Consider the following 21802-nt stretch of genomic DNA (forward strand, 5'->3'; position numbering starts at 1 on the left):
TGTATTGTACTTTGTGAGCTCGATGCCGGACAGTCTGATCTGAAGTGGGGATATCTGATTGTCCAGGTGCCTCGTTGTTTACCATAATGTTTCTAGTATATGTTGACTAATTTGATGAACTCTTGGAGGATCTTGTATGATGGGATTAGCCAGGAGTCAGCTGTACGTCGTTATCTAACCATTCTGTGATGTTTTGGGTAAATATTCGGCTCATTGTTCATGTAGTGACTGACATACTTCTCAAGTGTATAAAAGCCTGTATTCTTGTTCAGTAAACAGTCTTTCCTTTGGTTTTTACCTCACATCTTGTCTGTGTACAATGAGTGGGGTAAAAATGGCTGGTATTCGTTCTCGATCTGCTCAGAACGGTTTGAAGGGCAGGAGGCGCTGTTTGACGGACGGAAGCACGTAGTCGGGGTGCCCAAGCGGTTCCATCACAGCTCTAAGCTGACACAACTGTCTCAAGGGAGATGCCCCTCCCCCCTCCCCAGCACACAGAAGGGGACTCCTTACCTCTCAGCTCTGTGAGTTTCTATGTTTCCTTTCCCTTCACTCAGTTCTCAGGTTACACTCAGCGACATCCGATCCCCACCCCCTTCTTTTAGAGCTGAGAAAAATCCTTTGATCAGTGTTGTAACAGAACCGCTACCCACACTGTGTTTGTGGGCTTCCATCAGTATACGGCTTCCTCCAGTCTAGAACTTAGATATCAGATATTCCAGTCGCCCCCCATACAAAACTAGCCGATAACTTAGCTTGTATGTGTCTGAAAAACAACTAACTCTTTTATTGAACAAGAAACAGACTTTTATACACTTGAGAAGTATGTCAGTCACTACATGAACAATGACCCGAATATTTACCCAAAACATCACACAATGGTTAGATAACGAGGTACAGCTGACTCATGGCTAATCCCATCTAGACAAGGTTATCATTAACATGCTAATTAACTCAGCACACTTACACCAGCCTGGAAGACCAGACTGCAGGCAACAAGGCTAAAACAAAATACAAAATTACACATTATCCTAAGTATAAACCCAGAACACCTTATCATACAGACAATAGCAAGAGACCACCAGTATCATCTGTCTGTCTCCTACATTGAAGTACATGGAATACACATCTAAGCATTGCTTTGATTATTTAGGAGTCAGACTTCATGGCAACAGGCTATAGGTCTCACAGTGTAAAGTGGGATTAACTCTTCATATTTCTTGAGATATATGGTTGATAAATATTACTCTGCAATTAGAGTAATCCAAACCATATTCTGTGTCCATTAAGTCCATAATTTTCTTGGTCACCCTGTGCCCATAATAGACACAGGGTGACTTACGCATAAGTTGTCAGCGCTTCAGCTGGAGAAATTTTTTTTTAACTCCACAGATGCTGCTGGCAGGAAATCCCAGGTCCCTGTCAGTGGTGTAGCAGAAAGGCCGGCTGCCTCTTCTCTCAGGGATTCTGAAGCTGCTGTTGGTGTTGGGCAGAGCTCAGTGATGTTAGGCCCTGATGCCAGCTGTTCTGCAGGGAAGTAAACTGAAAAGTCAGTGGCCTTGCACACATCTTCCTGGGTCACCAATTGTTGCAGGCAGAGGTCAGCAGCGCTATGCCTGAATGCCCGCTCTTCTGCTGTAAGCTCACTGGGAGGTTCCTCCTCAGCAGAAAAGTCTATTAAATCCTCAGTCTCTGGAATTGCTGAAAGTCCAGGGCATGGGCTGGTTGCACTCGGGCCCAGTGCCAACACTTTGGCAGGGGATTTATCATCCATATCATCCTCCGATGAAAAGTCAATTAAATCTGTAATCCGTGGCTGGGGCTGGGTAGGGGGACTGACCATCTCCACCCCCAGTTCAGTTGGCTGCTGCTGGGACGAGGGACCTACAATCTCCTCTCCCAGTAACGCTGGCTTGTGCTGGGTAGTGGGACTGACCATCTCCACTCCCAGTGCTGTTGGCTGCAGCTGGAACGAGAGACCTACAATCTCCTCGTAACGCTGGCTGGTGCTGGGTAGTGGGACCGACTGTCTCCACTCCCAGTGCTGTTGGGACCGCTGCCAACCAGTGTAACAGAATCGCTGACCCACACCGTGTTTGTGGGTTTCCGTCAGTATATGGCTTCCTACAGTCTGAACATATATAGAGATTCCACCCTACATACAAAGCTAGCCGACAACTTAGCTTGTATGTGTCTGAAAACAACAACTCCTTTATTGAACAAGAAACAGACTTTTATACACTTGAGAAGTATGTCAGTCACTACATGAACAATGAGCCGAATATTTACCCAAAACATCACACAATGGTTAGATAATGAGGTCCAGCTGACTCATGGCTAATCCCATCTAGACAAGGTTATCATTCACATGCGAATTGACTCAGCACACTTAAACCAGACTGGAAGACCAGACTGCCGGCAACAAGGCTAAAACAAAATACAAAATGACACATTATTATAAGTATAAAAACAGAACACCTTATTATACAGACAATAGGAAGAGACCATCAGTGACAGACTGTCTGTCTCCTTCATTGAAGTACATGGAATACACATCTAAGCATTGCTTTGATTATTAGGAGTCACAGACTTCATGGCAACAGGCTATAGGTCTCACATTGTAAAGTGGGATTAAATCTTCATATTTCTTGAGATATATTGTTGATAAATATTACTCTCCCATTTGAGTATAATTTTCTTGGCCACCCTGTGCCCATAATAGACACAGGGTGACTTACACATAAGAGGGGTCTAGGGAGCTGAGACAGGGATTCCCCAACCTCTCTAAGGTAAGCTGTGTTCCACAGGCCCCCCAACCAAAGTGACTCCCGTCTACAGGAGAGAGGGCTGCAGACAAACAAATACAACTTCTGTAGGAGGATCTGGTTCATCTCTGTGTATCACCTGAGGATAGTCCCTTTACTGGAGATATGGAGGGTTTACACTGACTGTAAGACCTTTGTACAGGGGGTCTCTTATGCAGCTCCCCCGTCCGTTCCTCTGTGACCCCGGTGCCCCTCAATGGATGATAAAGAAATAGGATTTTTGTACTTCTCTAGTTGAGTTTGCCGGTCCTACCACCATGTGGTTCTGGTCAGAGCTGCTTTACTACAAGACTGAGGCATGCTGGTAGGGGGGGGGGGGGGGGTGAGATGGTCCTGAGCTATTCATGTCCATCCCTAGACAAGAAACCGGTCCACCTAGGTTCAGACTGTCACCTGCAATATAAAGAGATTCTTCTAATGAGAAGGTGACACCTTTCCTCCACCCCCACCTGCAATATAATGAGGAGATGACACCATTCCTCCACCCCCCACCTGCAATATAATGGGGAGATGACACCATTCCTCCACCCCCACCTGCAATATAATGGGGGGGTGACACCATTCCTCCACCCCACCTGAAATATAATGAGGAGATTACACCATTCCTCCACCCCACCTGAAATATAATGAGGAGATGACACCATTCCTCCACCCCCACCTGCAATATAATGGGGGGGTGACACCATTCCTCCACCCCACCTGAAATATAATGAGGAGATTACACCATTCCTCCACCCCACCTGAAATATAATGAGGAGATTACACCATTCCTCCACCCCACCTGAAATATAATGAGGAGATGACACCATTCCTTCACCCCCACCTGCAATATAATGAGGAGATTACACCATTCCTCCACCCCACCTGAAATATAATGAGGAGATGACACCATTCCTCCACCCCCATCTGCAATATAATGAGGAGATGACACCATTCCTCCACCCCCACCTGCAATACAATGAGGAGATGACACCATTTCTCCATTCCCACCTACAATAAAATGAGAAGATTTCCCTATTCTTCCGCCCCCATCTGAAATATAATGAGAAGGTGACCCTATTCTTCCACCCTCCACATGCAATATAATAAGAAGGTGACCCTATTCTTCCACCCTCCACATGCAATATAATGAGAAGGTGACCCTATTCCTCCACCCCCACCTGCAATATAATGAGGGGGTGACACCATTCCTCCACCCCCACCTGCAATATAATGAGGAGATGACACCATTCCTTCACCCCACCTGCAATATAATGAGGAGATGACCCTATTCTTCCACCCCCACCTGAAATATAATGAAGAGGTGACCCAATTCCTCCATCCCCACCTGCAATATAATGAGGAGATGACACCATTCCTCCACCCCCACCTGCAATATAATGAGGAGATGACACCATTCCTCCATCCCCACCTGCAATATAATGAGGAGATGACACCATTCCTCCACCCCCCATCTGCAATATAATGAGGAGATGACACCATTCCTCCACCCCCACCTGCAATATAATGGGGGGGTGACACCATTCCTTCACCCCACCTGCAATATAATGAGGAGATGACACCATTCCTCCACCCCCACCTGCAATATAATGAGGAGATGACACCATTCCTCCATCCCCACCTGCAATATAATGAGGAGATGACCCTATTCTTCCACCCCCACCTGAAATATAATGAAGAGGTGACCCAATTCCTCCACTCTGTGCATCTCTCTGATGGAATTCCAATAGACAACTCTATACCCATCCAGGGTTAGTGATGGTAATGAAGCGGTGCCGGGCACACCAGGGGCGGCACACATCCGCACCACTGGACACTCCGAGTGATACTTTAACTAAGGGCAAACCATTTCCTCTAGATTTGTATGGGGGGGGGGGGGGGGTTAGAACCACTGTCAGCTCTTTATTTTGCAGTCTCTGTCCTCAGTAGGGGGATTCACTCTCTCCAATTGTCCGGTTTACCAATGTCTCCCGTTATAGAAGTGAGGGTAAGATCTTTATTTCAGGTTGCCACCAGACCAGAAATACAGGGGGAATCTTCCAATGGGGACACTTTTTCCTGTGACAACTGAGGACATTTCCCTCACATTGGAAAGGTCTGCGCTCACTTCCTGTGTACAGGACAGGAAGTGAAGGGAAATCTCCCCAATGAGACAAAGGTGGCAGCCGATTCAGCCTTCCTCTGCTCAACTGAAATACAATGAAAGGGCTTCAGATTTATAATAATGAAGATCCATTCAGAGACCCCATATTCCCCAGTGGGGAACCAACATCTAACAAATGGCAGATTCTAACCCACCAGTTGAGCGCAGTTCGTGGCTCATTGTATATTAAACATTTTTCTGCTGCAGAACATTCTAGGAATTTGACACGTTCAATATTTGGTGTCTTCTCTTCCAGGTTTGATAAATTAGTTTATGTTGGCATTAATGATAATCGGGAGTCCCAGCTGCGGGTCCTGGAAGCCATAACACACAAGTGAGTTCCCATTATTATGTCTTCATATCAGTGATATCCAGGTATAAAGTCAACCTGAAAGGAGGATCTCCGACACCTTCATCCCACTCACCATGGCAACGTGGCCTACCTCCACCATTTTTAGGTATAGATGGTGGTGGACCTCATCCGTTTAGTTGTAATTCGTATTTAACGCTGTTTAGAATTGTTTTTTGTGACTGAGATTGGCCATGTGACCAGAGCTGGCAGTGGGAGGTTCCTCATCCAGAGACGGCCCCTCACTGACTTTAGTCATGAATTCTTCCACTTAGGCTTAAGCTCCAACCTCTCTCAGCACTTTTCCCCATCACCCTACCAATCCCCCTTCCATGGAGATGTCCCTTATGGGTGGTAGATGCACTGTCATTGGACAGAAGGACTCGCTTCTCATGTGGGGGGGGGGGGTCGAGTAGCTATAGCAAGCTGAAAGCTGTGTGAGATGAAGCAGTGAAGAGCCTTTTCTGGAGAAGAGTGATCCCGACACACAGCTATGAATGAGCTGATGGCTCGAAGGTAACGCGTTTCATTTCTGATAGTGGAGCCCCCGGTCCAAGACGCCATTTTCTCTCCCAAGGATCCACGGAGAAGCAGCTTAGAGGATTGTAATAAATGTGTTTTGAATGTTGACAAGTTCCCTTCTAGAGCCATTTGATAAAATGTGGAATCCTGATAGCCAGAGTTGGGGCCCCATAATCCTCCTCTGGTGGTCGGTTATATATTATCACCTTAATGAGTAATGGTTGTCCCTGGGCTTGCTGCGGGTTTGGTGATCTCCTCTCTGCGTCCTGTTTTATAGGTTCTGTCTGGACCCAGCAGTGGAATTGTCTCTTGTATTAGAATACTGTCCACCTGCCCTGACTGGAGCCGACCTCTATGCTCTGTGTGCAGATGCCATGATGGCGGCCATTAAAGAGAAGGTTCAACGCCTTCAAGAAGGTGAGCGGAGGCCGATGCACTGAACACCAGTGAGATTTAACACAGGTTCATGGATTATGAGAGGGAGAGGCCGTGGTAGATGAGAACGATGAGGGCGATGAGGGGGAGAGGCCGTGGTGGATGAGAACGATGAGGGCGATGAGGGGGAGAGGCCGTGGTAGATGAGGGGGAGAGGCTGTGGTAGATGAGGATAATAAGGTGGAATGGCTGTGGTAGATGAGGAGGATGAGGGGGAGAGGCGGTGGTAGATGAGGACAATGAGGTGGAAAGGCTGTGGTAGACGAGGAGGATGAGGGGGAGAGGTGAGATTTAACACGAGTTCATGGATTATTTTTAGTGTTTTCTTACTGCTGTCCCCATTTGCAGCTATTTAAAGTGGTAGTAAAATCCACATTTTGATCATTACCTACAGGTAAGCTTAAAATAAAGGAAGGTAAAATGATTATCTCCTAAACATCTAGGAAATATTCCAGTGAGCAGCAGCCGGTGACGTCACCAGCACATGGTAGATGAGGTGGAGACACCATGGTAGATGCGGAAGAGAAGGTGGAGTGGCTGTGGTAGATGAGGAGGATGAGGGGGAGAGGCCGTGATAGATAAGGATGAGGTGGAAAGGCTGTGGTAGATGAGGGGGAGAGGCTGTGGTAGATGAGGAGGATGAGGGGGAGCGGCCGTGGTAGATGAGGAAGATAAGGTGGAAAGGCTGTGATAGATGAGGACGATGAGGTGGAATGATCGTGGTAGATGAGGAAGATGAGGGGGGAGAGGCCGTGGTAGATGAGGAGGATGAGGCGGGAGAGGCCATGGTAGATGAGGAGGATGAGGTGGAGAGGCTGTGGTAGATAAGGACGATGAGGGGGAGAGGCTGTGGTAGATAAGGACGATGAGGGGGAGAGGCTGTGGTAGATAAGGACGATGAGGGGGAGAGGCTGTGGTAGATGAGGACGATGAGGGGGAGAGGCTGTGGTAGATGAGGAAGATGAGGGGGAGAGGCTGTGGTAGATGAGGACGATGAGGGGGAGAGGCCATGGTAGATAAGGAGGATGAGGGGGAGAGGCTGTGGTAGATAAGGATGATGAGGGGGGAGAGGCTGTGGTATAGGAGGACGATGAGGGGGAGAGGCTGTGGTAGATAAGGACGATGAGGGGGAGAAGCCATGGTAGATAAGGACGATGAGGGGGAGAAGCCATAGTAGATAAGGACGATGAGGGGGGAGAGGCTGTGGTAGATAAGGACGATGAGGGAGGAGAGGCCGTGGTAGAGGAGGACGATGAGGGGGAGAGGCTGTGGTAGATGAGGAAGATGAGGGGGAGAGGCTGTGGTAGATGAGGACGATGAGGGGGAGAGGCTGTGGTAGATGAGGACGATGAGGGGGGTGAGGCTGTGGTAGATAAGGACGATGAGGGGGAGAGGCTGTGGTAGATGAGGAAGATGAGGGGGGAGAGGCCATGGTAGAGGAGGACGATGAGGGGGAGAGGCTGTGGTAGATAAGGACGATGAGGGGGGAGAGGCTGTGGTAGATAAGGACGATGAGGGGGAGAGGCTGTGGTAGATGAGGAAGATGAGGGGGGAGAGGCCATGGTAGAGGAGGACGATGAGGGGGAGAGGCTGTGGTAAATGAGGATGATGAGAGGGGAGAGGCTGTGGTAGATAAGGACGATGAGGGAGAGAGGCTGTGGTAGATAAGGATGATGAGGGGGGAGAGGCCATGGTAGAGGAGGACGATGAGGGGGGAGAGGCTGTGGTAGATGAGGGGGGAGAGGCTGTGGCAGAGGAGGACGATGAGGGGGGAGAGGCTGTGGTAGATGAGGGGGGAGAGGCTGTGGCAGAGAAGGACGATGAGGGGGAGAGGCCCTGGTAGATGAGCAGGATAAGAGGGAAAAGCCATGGTAGATAAGGACGATGAGGGGGAGAAGCCGTGGTAGATAAGGACAATGAGGGGGAGAGGCTGTGGTAGATAAGGACGATGAGGGGGAGAGGCTGTGGTAGATGAGGAAGATGAGGGGGGAGAGGCCATGGTAGAGGAGGACGATGAGGGGGAGAGGCTGTGGTAGATGAGGAAGATGAGGGGGAGAGGCTGTGGTAGATGAGGACGATGAGAGGGAGAGGCTGTGGTAGATGAGGATGATGAGGGGAGAGAGGCTGTGGTAGATAAGGACGATGAGGGGGAGAGGCTGTGGTAGATAAGGACGATGAGGGGGAGAAGCCGTGGTAGATAAGGACGATGAGCGGGAGAAGCCATGGTAGATAAGGACGATGAGCGGGGAGATGCCATGGTAGAGGAGGACGATGAGGGGGGAGAGGCTGTGGTAGATGAGGACGATAAGAGGGAGAGGCTGTGGTAGATAAGGACGATGAGGGGGAGAGGCTGTGGTAGATAAGGACGATGAGGGGGAGAGGCCATGGTAGATAAGGACGATGAGCGGGAGAAGCCATGGTAGATAAGGACGATGAGCGGGGAGATGCCATGGTAGAGGAGGACGATGAGGGGGGAGAGGCTGTGGTAGATGAGGACGATAAGAGGGAGAGGCTGTGGTAGATAAGGACGATGAGGGGGAGAGGCTGTGGTAGATGAGGACGATGAGGGGGAGAGGCTGTGGTAGATAAGGATGATGAGGGGGGAGAGGCTGTGGTAGAGGAGGACGATGAGGGGGAGAGGCTGTGGTAGATAAGGACGATGAGGGGGAGAGGCTGTGGTAGATGAGGACGATGAGGGGGAGAGGCTGTGGTAGATGAGGACGATGAGGGGGGAGAGGCTGTGGTAGATAAGGACGATGAGGGGGAGAGGCTGTGGTAGATGAGGAAGATGAGGGGGGAGAGGCCATGGTAGAGGAGGACGATGAGGGGGAGAGGCTGTGGTAGATAAGGACGATGAGGGGGAGAGGCTGTGGTAGATGAGGAAGATGAGGGGGGAGAGGCCATGGTAGAGGAGGGCGATGAGGGGGAGAGGCTGTGGTAAATGAGGATGATGAGAGGGGAGAGGCTGTGGTAGATAAGGACGATGAGGGAGAGAGGCTGTGGTAGATAAGGATGATGAGGGGGAGAGGCTGTGGTAGATGAGGAAGATGAGGGGGGAGAGGCCATGGTAGAGGAGGACGATGAGGGGGAGAGGCTGTGGTAGATAAGGACGATGAGGGGGGAGAGGCTGTGGTAGATAAGGACGATGAGGGGGAGAGGCTGTGGTAGATGAGGAAGATGAGGGGGGAGAGGCCATGGTAGAGGAGGGCGATGAGGGGGAGAGGCTGTGGTAGATAAGGACGATGAGGGAGAGAGGCTGTGGTAGATAAGGATGATGAGGGGGGAGAGGCCATGGTAGAGGAGGACGATGAGGGGGGAGAGGCTGTGGTAGATGAGGGGGGAGAGGCTGTGGCAGAGGAGGACGATGAGGGGGGAGAGGCTGTGGTAGATGAGGGGGGAGAGGCTGTGGCAGAGGAGGATGATGAGGGGGGAGAGGCTGTGGTAGATGAGGACGATGGAATGGGAGATGTCAGATGAGGAGGTCATTGTGAAGTACACAGTGGAAGGGGAGAGGGGAAAGTTGAAAGGACTTGTCTTGGTGAGGTCAAAGTGGATGGAGGTTACAGAAGAGGTGACAATGAATGGGAGAGGTCATTGTGAGGACTGCAGTCTTTGTCTTACTTTTCGTGCATAATATGGGAATGGAAGAGTAAAATTGACTTCTCTGGGTTATCTGATTATTTCTGAGGACTGAAAGGCCGGTTGTGCTCTCTCTAGAATCAGATATCTTCTCATGGTATCTTTGACCCTCGGGATCAGATGATAGAAGTGGGTGTTACGTTGTTACTTCTCCTTTCATCCTGTAGGTGCCAAGGAACATTCTACAGAGCTGGTGCTGCGCATGGAGCATTTGCTACAGGCGGCCGGTCGTCTTCAGTCATCCGTGTCCCAGCAGGAGTTACAGCGATATGAGAAGATCCGGGCGCAGTTCTCGGCCTCATCCCCCCCTAATTTATAGGAGACCCTTTCTCTGCTGAACTCATCTCTGTGATTCTCAATAATTACATTGTAACACTAAAAGTGAATCTCCATGTAGACCATTACATACCACCATGACATGTATAGACCACATGTTCCCAATCACATGCTGGGGGAAGTGTTCAGGTAGTAAAGGGGTAAGTACTGTATTCAGTTTTGGTGGGGTAAGTGTCCAGTTTGGGATTTGGTTTAGTTTATGGCAGTGGTCCCCAAACTGCAACACCTTGCTGGCCGTGGGGCACATTTTAGTTCACTGACACCATTATTGGGGCATAATTCCTCCCACTTAGACCAACAATGGGGCACGATGTCTGCTCTCACTAACCAGGTTCTCGTTCATTCTTTTACTTCCACCGACCATCAAGCCTGGCTTGTTGATCGCTCCCATTGAGCACATGGCTTTGGAAAATGCCCCATCATCAGTTGTCAGTAAGAGTAAACACTCTCCCTGGCCACAGTCTGCCCCCCCCCCCCCCCCAGGGCAGTGAACTGGCCATTTGTTTAGAAAGTTTGAGGCCCCTTGTGTAGAGGAGGAAATCCTGGCAATCCACCATTCTCACTGGTCCTCAGAGCCAGGCACTCCGCAGCAGAAACTTCTTACACCAAACTGCCATTGCTGAGAACAGATATGTTAGTTTTTTATTTCCCTGGAGTTCACAATTAAAACATAAAATGTCATATATTGCAGCTAACCCGTCCTTAGATGTGGTGGCTGCATTGGCTTTCTTTTTTCAGGCTTGTTTTCATTTTCACCTGGTGGTTCTGTGTATAACACACTTCCATTATGTCTCCAATCCTTTCTCTGTGGAGGGGCTCCTGGCTGGACTTTTACCATTTCCACCTTTCCTCATCTCCATTACGCGGTGGATTGCTGAATAAAGATTCTGCTGTGATCAATAAATAATTTTCTGTAGAATATGTCCTTAGCCTAAAAACTGAAAACCAATGCAGCCATCGCATCTAAGGACTGGTGAGGTGCCGAATAGAAATGTTTGTGGATCTGGATATTCTGTATTATAATGAACTCAGATGTTAATTTATGTCTAAATATCTATAATAATCAAATATATTATTTGGTAATATTTGGGGCTCGGCTACCTGCAGAACCTGTGTGAGGTCTTTTATTCCTGCGGTTTATGATGTAGATATATGGTTACTGCCTTCAAAAATTCCAGGAACTGCCATCCCATTCTGTATAAAGTTTTTATTTCCTAAAACTTCCGGACTCTGTGGAGATCTTTACCAAACATTATTTTATAATATTCAATAACTCCATAGACAGGTCATCATCTTACCAGAGATACCTCAGAACCTCCATAGACACGTCATCATCTTACCAGAGATACCTCAGAACCTCCATAGACAGGTCATCATCTTACCAGAGAAACCCCGGAACCTCCATAGACAGGTCATCATCTTACCAGAGAAACACCGGAACCTCCATAGACAGGTCATCATCTTACCAGAGATACCTCAGAACCTCCATAGACAGGTCATCATCTTACCAGAGAAACCCCGGAACCTCCATAGACAGGTCATCATCTTACCAGAGAAACCCCGGAACCTCCATAGACAGGTCATCATCTTACCAGAAATACCCCGGAACCTCCATAGACAGGTCATCATCTTACCAGAGATACCTCAGAACCTCCATAGACACGTCATCATCTTACCAGAGATACCTCAGAACCTCCATAGACAGGTCATCATCTTACCAGAGATACCCCGGAACCTCCATAGACAGGTCATCATCTTACCAGAAATACCCCGGAACCTCCATAGACAGGTCATCATCTTACCAGAGATACCTCAGGACCTCTCATAGTGGAGCACATCCATAGACAGGTCATCATCTTACCAGAGAAACCCCGGAACCTCCATAGACAGGTCATCATCTTACCAGAGATACCTCAGAACCTCCAGCAGTGGAGCGCCTCCATAGACAGGTCATCATCTTACCAGCGATACCTCAGAACCTCCCACAGTGGAGCGCCTCCATAGACAGGTCATCATCTTACCAGAGATACCTCAGAACCTCCAGCAGTGAAGCGCCTCCATAGACAGGTCATCATCTTACAAGAGATACCTCAGAACCTCTTGTAGTGGAGCACCTCCATAGACAGGTCAACATCTTGCCAGAGAAACCCCGGAACCTCCATAGACAGGTCATCATCTTACCAGAGATACCTCAGAACCTCCATAGACAGGTCATCATCTTACCAGAGATACCCCGGAACCTTCTGCAGTGGAGTGCCTCCATAGACAGGTCATCATCTTACCAGAGATACCTCAGAACCTCCAGCAGTGGAGCGCCTCCATAGACAAGTCATCATCTTACCAGAGATACCTCAGAACCTCCAGCAGTGGAGCGCCTCCATAGACAGGTCATCATCTTACAAGAGATACCTCAGAACCTCTTGTAGTGGAGCACCTCCATAGACAGGTCATCATCTTACCAGAGAAACCACAGAACCTCTCATAGTGGAGGGCCTCCATAGACAGGTCATCATCTTACCAGAGATACCCCGGAACCTCCAGCAGTGGAGCGCCTCCATAGACAGGTCATCATCTTACCAGAGATACCTCAGAACCTCTTGTAGTGGAGCGCCTCCATAGACAAGTCATCATCTTACCAGAGATACCCCGGAACCTCCAGCAGTGGAGCGCCTCCATAGACAGGTCATCACCTTACCAGAGATACCTCAGAACCTCTTGTAGTGGAGCGCCTCCATAGACAGGTCATCATCTTACCAGAGATACCTCAGAACCTCTCATAGTGGAGCGCCTCCATAGACAGGTCATCATCTTACCAGAGATACCTCAGAACCTCTCATAGTGGAGCGCCTCCATAGACAGGTCATCATCTTATCACCAATCGCCCGTGTTTGTGTTGTTTTTTCAACATTCCATGATAAAGTAAAATGTCACATTCAGAGCCCTGAGCCATACCTGGAGGATTGTGGATGTGTCATGCAAACCCTAACTGTGGAATTCCTAAATCTTAAAGGAGAGTATCTACATTTTCTCATGTTGTTTTATTTCCACTTCAACAAATGTTGAAAACAGATTAGAATAGATATATAGGTAGGTTGATCGTCGGTCACTCTATGAGAATAGATATATATAGGTAGGTGGATCGTCGGTCACTCTATGAGAATAGATATATAGGTAGGTGGATCGTCGGTCACTCTATGAGAATAGATATATAGGTAGGTGGATCGTCGGTCACTCTATGAGAATATATATATAAGTAGGTGGATCGTCGGTCACTCTATGAGAATAGATATATAGGTAGGTGGATCGTCGGGCACTCTATGAGAATAGATATATAGGTAGGTGGATCGTCGGTCACTCTATGAGAATAGATATATAGGTAGGTGGATCGTCAGTCTCTATGTCCATGCAGCTGACAGTGGCAGTGACCGACTAAAAAGACAAAACCTGTAGTGCCCTGTAGATGTGAGGGGTTTCTGGTTCCCCATTATGGCATTCTTGTATAGATCTTTGTGTCCTTTCTTCTGAATACTTTTGTCTCAAGTTCACCTTTACAATCTGAATGTAGCATGCTGGGACCATGGCGCAGATCAGAGAACTTGCTGGAAGATGGCAATATCTCCGCTCAGGCCACAGTGAGTGCCGGGAGCTCCTTCTCTCTTCCTCCCAGGAACCCCACCTCTCTTCCAAATAACGTGAGAAGGGATTCCACCACATTCTGGTGATTGAATAGGAGAAAAAAGACAACACACAAAGGGGGTTGTTGTCTCACATCACTCTATAACAGGCGGCTGCAGCCCTTTGCTTGCCTTTATCCACCCCCTTGAAGCATTATTCCTCCCCCTAATACTAAAGATTGATTATTGTTTACCCCCACTTTCTACTTCTACACCACACTCGCCCCCCCAAAATCTGAAGAACAGTAAACTGGCTCTTTGTTTAGAAAGTTTGGAGACCACTGCTCTATAGAACAACGTTGTTCAGCAGGTGCCGCTATTAGGTGTCAGTATGAAATATGCAGCCATGTCATAGAGTAGGCTATTATATATCACCTATCTATTATACAAAGATGCCAGACGCACAATTGTGACTTCTCCCCCAAAAGTATTAGGCATGGACTCACATAACCAATCACTTATGACTGTGGCCGGAGTCTGGGTTTGTAGCCGTATGTTCTCTCTATAGATTGTATATTTTAGGCTGAAAGGAGAAACTAAACAGTAGAAGACGGCTGTATGAAGAAGAGATTGTAGGCTCAGTGCTCTGGGGATTTTTTTTAGTATTGTCTTAGGAGGCATCTAATGAGGTATCTATCCTCCAGGCTTTGGAGACATTTTATACAGCAGGTGGAATGACTGTCATGAAGTAAATGGAAATTCAAACCGCACATTTTGGCAGATTCCTTACCATAAATTTCACTCCATGTAGATGGATTGCTGTGAAGGAGTTTATGTTCTATGTAACCAACAGCAAATGAAAGAGATTATCATCGAAATCAGCCTTTCTCAACCAGTGTGCCGCGGCACACTAGTAAACCACCAGAGGTCCTCAGGTGCCACGGGATCATGGGAGAGAAGGGCTGTCAGATGAGCCCGATCTCCCGATCCCCTGCCGACCGGTATATCGGCACTGAGAGCTCGGTCAGTCTCAAAAGTGAAAGTAAAGGGAGGGGGAGTATTCTGTGCTCTCTGCTTCCCCCTACAGTGCAGAACCCGGCTAAATGAAAAAGATACTGTACTAGAATGTTTCAAAAGGCTTTATATATTTGTGTGTATGTATGTGTACATGTGTGTGCGTATGTACATGTTTGTGTGTGTGTGTGTACATGTGTGTGCGTATGTACATGTTTGTGTGTGTATGTGTACATGTGTGTGCGTATGTACATGTTTGTGTGTGTACATGTGTGCGCGTATGTACATGTTTGTGTGTGTATGTGTACATGTGTGTGCGTATGTACATGTTTGTGTGTGTACATGTGTGTGCGTATGTACATGTTTGTGTGTGTATGTATGTGTACATGTGTGTGTTTGTGTGTGTGTGTATGTTTTAATCCTGACCCCCCTATTCCTGTACCGTCAGAACTGCTTTTGTAGGGCTTGTTTGTGATAGCAGCAAGGACTGCTGCTACTCGGAAAAGCAATCCATGCTCAGATCACTTTTCAGAAGCATTAACAGGTAGTAAAGAGGCAATATGTTGCCTCCTCACCACCTGTTTTAAGCCCATAAATGCAGCATTACCGCATCGCAACCATGCAATGCACACAGTTGTGGGGTGGTTGCAGTGCAGCCCCATTCACCCTGGGTATACCTCCAGCTGCAAATGTAAGTTTGGGTCAAGCAAGTGATCAAATCCAGGGTATCAGGCAAAGGTAGGTAACAGGGTCCAATCAGAGTGAGAACGGACAGCCACCTGGAAGCCTAGAGGGCTCTCATGGGAATCAAATGCAACTACTGTTCAATACATTACTGTCTATCCAAGGCCCGTTTCCCATAGATTCATAAGGCCTGGTAGGGTTTCATGGATAACGGCAGATTATGTTGCTTGCTGTTAAGGAATTCACATTTAATTCACAATCTTCTGATTTAGGTTTGGGAGTTTTTATTAATGACATTTTTTACCACCCCCCTGCGCCACACGTATAATTGCTGAGCAAATTGAAGTAAAATCCGGGAGCCAGTTGGTTAACTCAGTTTTAGTAAGTCATAGGGGCAAGCTTCCCAGGACAATAGAAAAGGCCTAAAGCTGTCATATGCAGCTTTACTCTGTAGGTGACCTATAGATCCGACTCCAGAAATGTTTGCAGCACTGAACTGAACCGAGGCACTGCTGCCAGAAAATGTCCCATAACCCTTTGCTTTGGTGATCCATTGTCTACTATATGTGTTATATCAAATTGAATGCTTTGATGGAGACCTGTATTAGACACTATGGCTGTATGTAATCTGGATGTCCTAATCGACCTTGTTGGCATCCAGATGTGATATTTCACATGTAGAGGTGTTATTTTTGTAGGTGGGAGATACCCATTTGTATATATAATCTGCCAAAAGCAAAGTGGAAACACATGTGCGTGATTTGCCTTTCCTGCAGAAATTGTTTAGCAAATTTTGTGTTTGACACCCCTACCAGACAGCATAGCAATGTTGATAACGTCCCTGTATATAAGCAATAGAATGTGTTCACCAGTCTGGATCAGATTACTGATTGGACAGTGAGGAGGAGCAGCAGCACTGTGGTGGGATCATCATTCATATTCTTGTTGGAGATTGATAGAACTGTGCAATGCAGTAGAGTCTGATTGGCTCAGAATGTTGCCACTCCCTTCCCATTGTGAGTCCTGCTATGAAGGTGTTTTCAGGAGGTTGATATTGATTCATATTCAGGCACATTTTTTAATCATATATTAAGGGACAATTAACAAGGTAATCAGGAACATTGGGTTATGCTGCTGCCTTCAGGAGAGTAGACACTAGCAAACAAAGCTGTAAGGAGAGCCCAGTGTAACCTCTCCCATCCTGCCTACATTTTTTTGTTGGTGTTCTAGGAGAACAAGCGCCTTCTCTGTGAGATAACAAAAATCGTTTCAAGATTCCTTTTTTATCCAGCAAGTTTCTACAGAAGCTGAAGAGGGACAAAGACCAGTGGGAGCGGCAATGGGATCCTTCCCCTCTATCCCCTGATAGAGCCCTCCTGGGCACCCTGTCAATGCCATCTGCAGTGAGTAGGACTTTGGCCCTTACATACAATGACCCTGCTTGTGCACAATTACCCACTAAGGGGTTTATCCATCACATGTGGAGGATTCTTTGGCTCAAATGTTGGTCAGCAGCAGTGCAAAAAAACTCTTCTTGTGAATGCTGTTTGGCAGGGAATCCCTAGATACATTTATCAAGGAGGTCACCAGGGGACATTATAGGCCTTTAGGTCTAAAATGTTGTAGCCAGAGGCTTCAAGCTGGAATTTCAGTCTCTACCTTCACCCTGTTTTATGGTGTCAAACCTTCTAGCATCCCCAGAAAGATTGGTGTATCTTCATGCTGCTGTGGCACAGCTTCTCTCCCAAGGTGTCATGCCCATTGTCCCAGAAAACATGAGTTTCCAAGGTTTCTATGAAAAACTGTTCACTGTCCCCTAAAGGATCTCAGCACCTTCCTCCATGGGCAGTAATTTTACATGAAATCTGCAAGGTCGGTCATTGCTTCCCTCTACCCAGGAGACCTTCCAGCCTCTGGGGACATCAAGGATGCCTACTTGCATATCCCCATCTACCTACTTCATTTAAACTACATGTGTTTTGTTGTAGGTACACGACAATTACCAATTTGTTTCCCTTTATCTTTGGCCTGTCCAATGCACCTCAAGTCTTCCCCAAGGTGCTAGACCCCTCAGAGGTTCAGTGGGATCCTAACTATCCAGACATCAGCACTGCAACTGTCTCATTGCTTGAGTGTCTGGGTCAGAACTTAGATATGGCCTTTCCAAGGTTTTCTGTCCCTTGTGCAAACCCCAGAGTCCACTCCCAAGTTCAAAGTGTACAATTCGGGAGCCAATGAAGCATTCCCTTTTACAGGATAGTCTCCTTCGAGGTAGTTCCATATGCCCAATTTCCCTTCAGACTGTTGCAACTCATATGTTTTGTCAGTGTGAGACAAGAGGGTGTAGTCTCTGGATCATCTGGTACATCTGACCAGCAAAACTAGGCTTGCCCTGGCACATTGTGTCACAAGTTCTGCACTGGAATTAGGAAAATCCTTCCTTCCTCCCAATGGTTTAGCAGTTTCTCACAATGTATGCCAGTCTGTTGGACCTGGGTGGAGTGCTAGATACTCTCTCAGTAGACTTGGTCATCAGAGACAACCCTCTTCCCAAACAATATTCTGGGTTTAGGATGATTTAGTTATCCCTTCAACACTGGACCTCTCGGCTTTGTCATTGAATCAGGATTCAGCTGGACAACACCACAGCAGTGGCTAATAGCAATCACCAGGAAGGAAGCAGAGGTGTCACAGAGAAGCAGATCTGATTCTGGCTTTGGCAGAATTCACGTTACAGTCCTGTCTACCATGCATATTCCAGGTGTGAAAAATTGGCACCATAAGGCTTCCTCAGTTGCCAAGGACTGGACTCCAGAGATGGGTCTCTTAACCCTGAGGTGCTTTAGGAGTTCTGTCACGGGTAAGAGATGCTCGACATGGACCTCCTTGCTTTTAGTTTCAACAACACGCTACTTTTCAGTTACTGGCTTAATGACCTAGCTGTTCAAGCTCAAGTCTCCAAAGGATGGGAGCCTGTTGGGTTTGGTAAGCCTTTGCTCCTAAGGTTGGGAAATCGACTTCTTGCGAAGTCTTCCATTGCATCTGGAAGGCATATTTCTCTTGGTGGAAGACAAGGAAATTCCATCACAGGAAGTTCTCCATTGGACAAATCCTGTGTTTGTGCAGTCTGCTCTGGATCAACAGCTGAGTATCATCAAGGGTCAAATTTCAGCTTTAGCAGTTATCTTCAGAACCTGATTGCCTCTCATTTCTTAGTGAAGGCCTTGGAACAGGGTTACACTTACATTATCCCTCCTGTATGTTCCCCAGTGATTCAGTGAGATCTCAAACTGGTTCTGTTGGTTCTTCAGATACTTCACCTTTGACCCTATTAGGGATATTCCTTTATCTTCCCTTACATGCAGGGTTTCCTTTCTCATTGCCATCACTTCAGCATAGCAAATCTGTGAGTCGGTGGCCTTAATTTGTAAAGAACCCTTTCTTGTGATACACATATGTTGTCTTAAGGCCCTCTAAGACCTCTTTTCTTTCCAAGGTTATTTCTTCCTTTCACGTTAACCAGGACATTTTCTACCATATCTCTGTCTTACTCCTAAACATTCTAAGATGATTTGGTTTATATGTTGTCTGGATGTAGTTCACACTGTTTGAGTTAATCTCTCAGCTTTGGCTTCCTTTTAATGGTCTGACTGTTTGTTTTTCATTCCTGAGGGTCCCCATAGGGAACAACCTGCTTCATATTCCACGATCATCAGATGGATTTGAGATCTCATTTAAGCCTATGACCTCAAGAGCAAGGTTCCATCATTCCCTGTCATTACACCAGATCACCTAGATGCCTGATGCTGAAATCCCAAAAGCATTGTTTCTCAGATATGCAAGACTGATATCTGGTCTTCCGTCCAGACCTTTCTTTGGTTTCCCCAGGTGTATGTTCAGGCCTCAGCTTATGTTGGCTTCGATCAGAAGGTTCTTTAGGCATCTCTGTAGGTTGTGCTGAGCTATTCTTTAACCTGTTGGCTATTGTGTTTGTTAGAATTTCTTACTGCGTTGTCCACCCTCCCCTCAGTTGGACTGCTTTTGGATTTCCCGATTTACCTGAATACTTTGTCTCGTGTCCTTTGATGTACGATTAGGAAAAAAAGATTTTTGACTTGCCATAAAATCCTTTTCTTGGAGTACATTAAGGGACATGGGTCCCTCCCTTCTGTTCTTTTGATCCAATCCTACTATTGTTTGCTTCAAAACTGAGAAATTCTGGTGTTAGGAGGGGTTTTACTGGGTCCACCTTCCAGCTTTGTTTGCCAGTGTCCAATCCCCTGAAGAACCTGGCATATTTGAATACTTTATCCTGGATTCCTAATATATTCCAAGAAAATAATTTTTTTACGATAAGTCAAAATTGTGTTTTAATAATTTTTGGTTTATACAGAACTAGATGAAATGGTAGATTACCATCTGCATGGAATTCAGGTTTGTTTTTATGTGCTCTGAGTGTGAATCATTGTTGCTGGGTGTTGATTTGTTAAAGTGGTTCGAAAGGCATAGGGGGGATTTTTACCTTAATACATTCTCTCCATTAAGGTAAAAAACCTTCCATGAACAGCTCCCCCGAGACCCATTTACATGCTTACTTGGCTTCAGCACTGTGCCCATCTGCAGCAGTGCTGCTCTCTCTTTGTCTCCTCACAGGACGCAGAGATAGTATTGGGAGCCATTGGCTCCTGCAGCTGTCAATCATTTTCTGTGAGGAGGGAGCAGCGTCAAGACACGCTTTGTCTATCTATGGATGCACACAGCTGAATTGGGAGCACGCCCACATAAGTGCCCCCAAAGTAAGCGGCTTCCTATAGGGGAGCACAGAGAAGAAGAGTGGTGAGAGCCAGCGGGGGGAGGGAGAAGAGAAGGTTCAGGGCCGATTTGTGCAGTCCCATTATATAGAGTTGGTAAGTATAACATGTTTATTATTTTATCAAAAATAATACTTTCGCTTTCGTTCATTGACGGACACATCTCCTGGTATTCATAGTCATTGGGTTATGCTGCCCCCTACAGGAGTAGGACACTAGGCAGAAAAAAATTCTGGCTTCTCCCATAGGCAGTGCCAGGGGGTATACTCTCTCTCTGCTATAGCCACTCAGTTTTCTCTTTCGTTCATTGACAGAGACAGCTCCTCATCTTCTTGACAACGTTGGTCATACTGCCCCCTACAGGAGAGAACAGAAAAGATAGGCAGAAAAGAACTTCACTACGCCTATGGGGCAGTCCCAGGGGGTATACTCCCACTCTCTGCTATAGGTACTCAGTTCCTTGCTGGGATCTCTGGTCCTGGCGATGTTTGTTTTTCTTTTTAAATTTAATTTTTTCCTCTCTTTATTATTTTGTTCCTGATGAGAATCTACAATTAATTGCCGGACTGGGCGACAGACTGGATAATCTAGAGGGTCCTCCCAGTCTGGCCAGTGAGCGCGTGCAGACAGCAGCTCCACGCTAGGTAGGCCATGACATAGCATTACTGGACAGGGGCTGGCCTGTCAGTTAAACTTCTCGCGAGGGCGCATACGACCTGGCTTTGGCCTGAGTCACAGTGTTCCTCCTGGTCGACAGCACCCACATTACGATGGAGCGGTGGTCTGTCCGGAGAGGTGCCCATCCTGTTCCTGGAGGGTTTTGGGGTGGATGTGGGCCCCTCCCTGGGATGGTCGACCCCTGGGTGCCCCCCTTCTCTGTGGTCTTCCGCAGGCCTTGGTCACCCCCCATCTGACCCCCCCCCCCATGGGGTGGACATACCGTTTTAGGTCGGTCTGGGGTGTTGAGCTAGCGATGGGGGTGGGTGGGGAGCGCACCGCCGGTGACCAGACGATCGAACTTTGGGAGGGGCTGGGCCTATTGGGAGCGCCTTCCAGGGCCCCCTTCCTGTTGCGATCATTTAAAAATGCTCCTGGGGTCCCCCCCCCCAGGAGGCGCATGGTGCCACCATTTTCGTGTAGCTTTTTATGCTACAGATCGGCGACCATGTTTGTGTAGCCTCAGGCAGGCATTTTCTTGTGGTTTCCCATTGAAAATAGCGGCGGCCATGTTTTTGAAGCCGGATGAGGCAATTCAGCTTCTGCTGTCCAGCAGACGGTCATCTCTTCGAACCTGCATGCAGGTGCTCTGCCTAAAGGTGTCTACCTTCGAGGCGGTTCAGTTTGCTCAGTTCCACACGAGATCTCTGCAAAAAGAGATCCTGGTAAAATAGAACAAGAATCCTCAGTCTCTAGACAATCTGATCCTGTTG

General features: G+C 47.5%; 1 protein-coding gene across 1 annotated transcript in view; it reads left to right on the plus strand.

Annotated features, from left to right (window-relative positions):
• Window positions 1-10373, plus strand: part of PEX6 (peroxisomal biogenesis factor 6) — a gene marked incomplete at its 5' end in the record, with an annotated part of 55042 nt that extends 44669 nt beyond the window's left edge. Inside the window, 3 exons of the mRNA XM_082275977.1 lie at window positions 5225-5302; window positions 6117-6256; window positions 10081-10373. Of these exons, the coding sequence (XP_082132103.1) occupies window positions 5225-5302; window positions 6117-6256; window positions 10081-10232 (370 nt within the window). The remainder of the gene's footprint in view (window positions 1-5224; window positions 5303-6116; window positions 6257-10080) is intronic.
• Window positions 10374-21802: the final 11429 nt, after the last annotated feature.

This window comes from Pelophylax lessonae (genome assembly GCF_965119305.1).
Source record: "Pelophylax lessonae genome assembly, contig: HAP1_SCAFFOLD_138, whole genome shotgun sequence".
NCBI classification, from domain to species: Eukaryota; Metazoa; Chordata; class Amphibia; order Anura; family Ranidae; genus Pelophylax; species Pelophylax lessonae.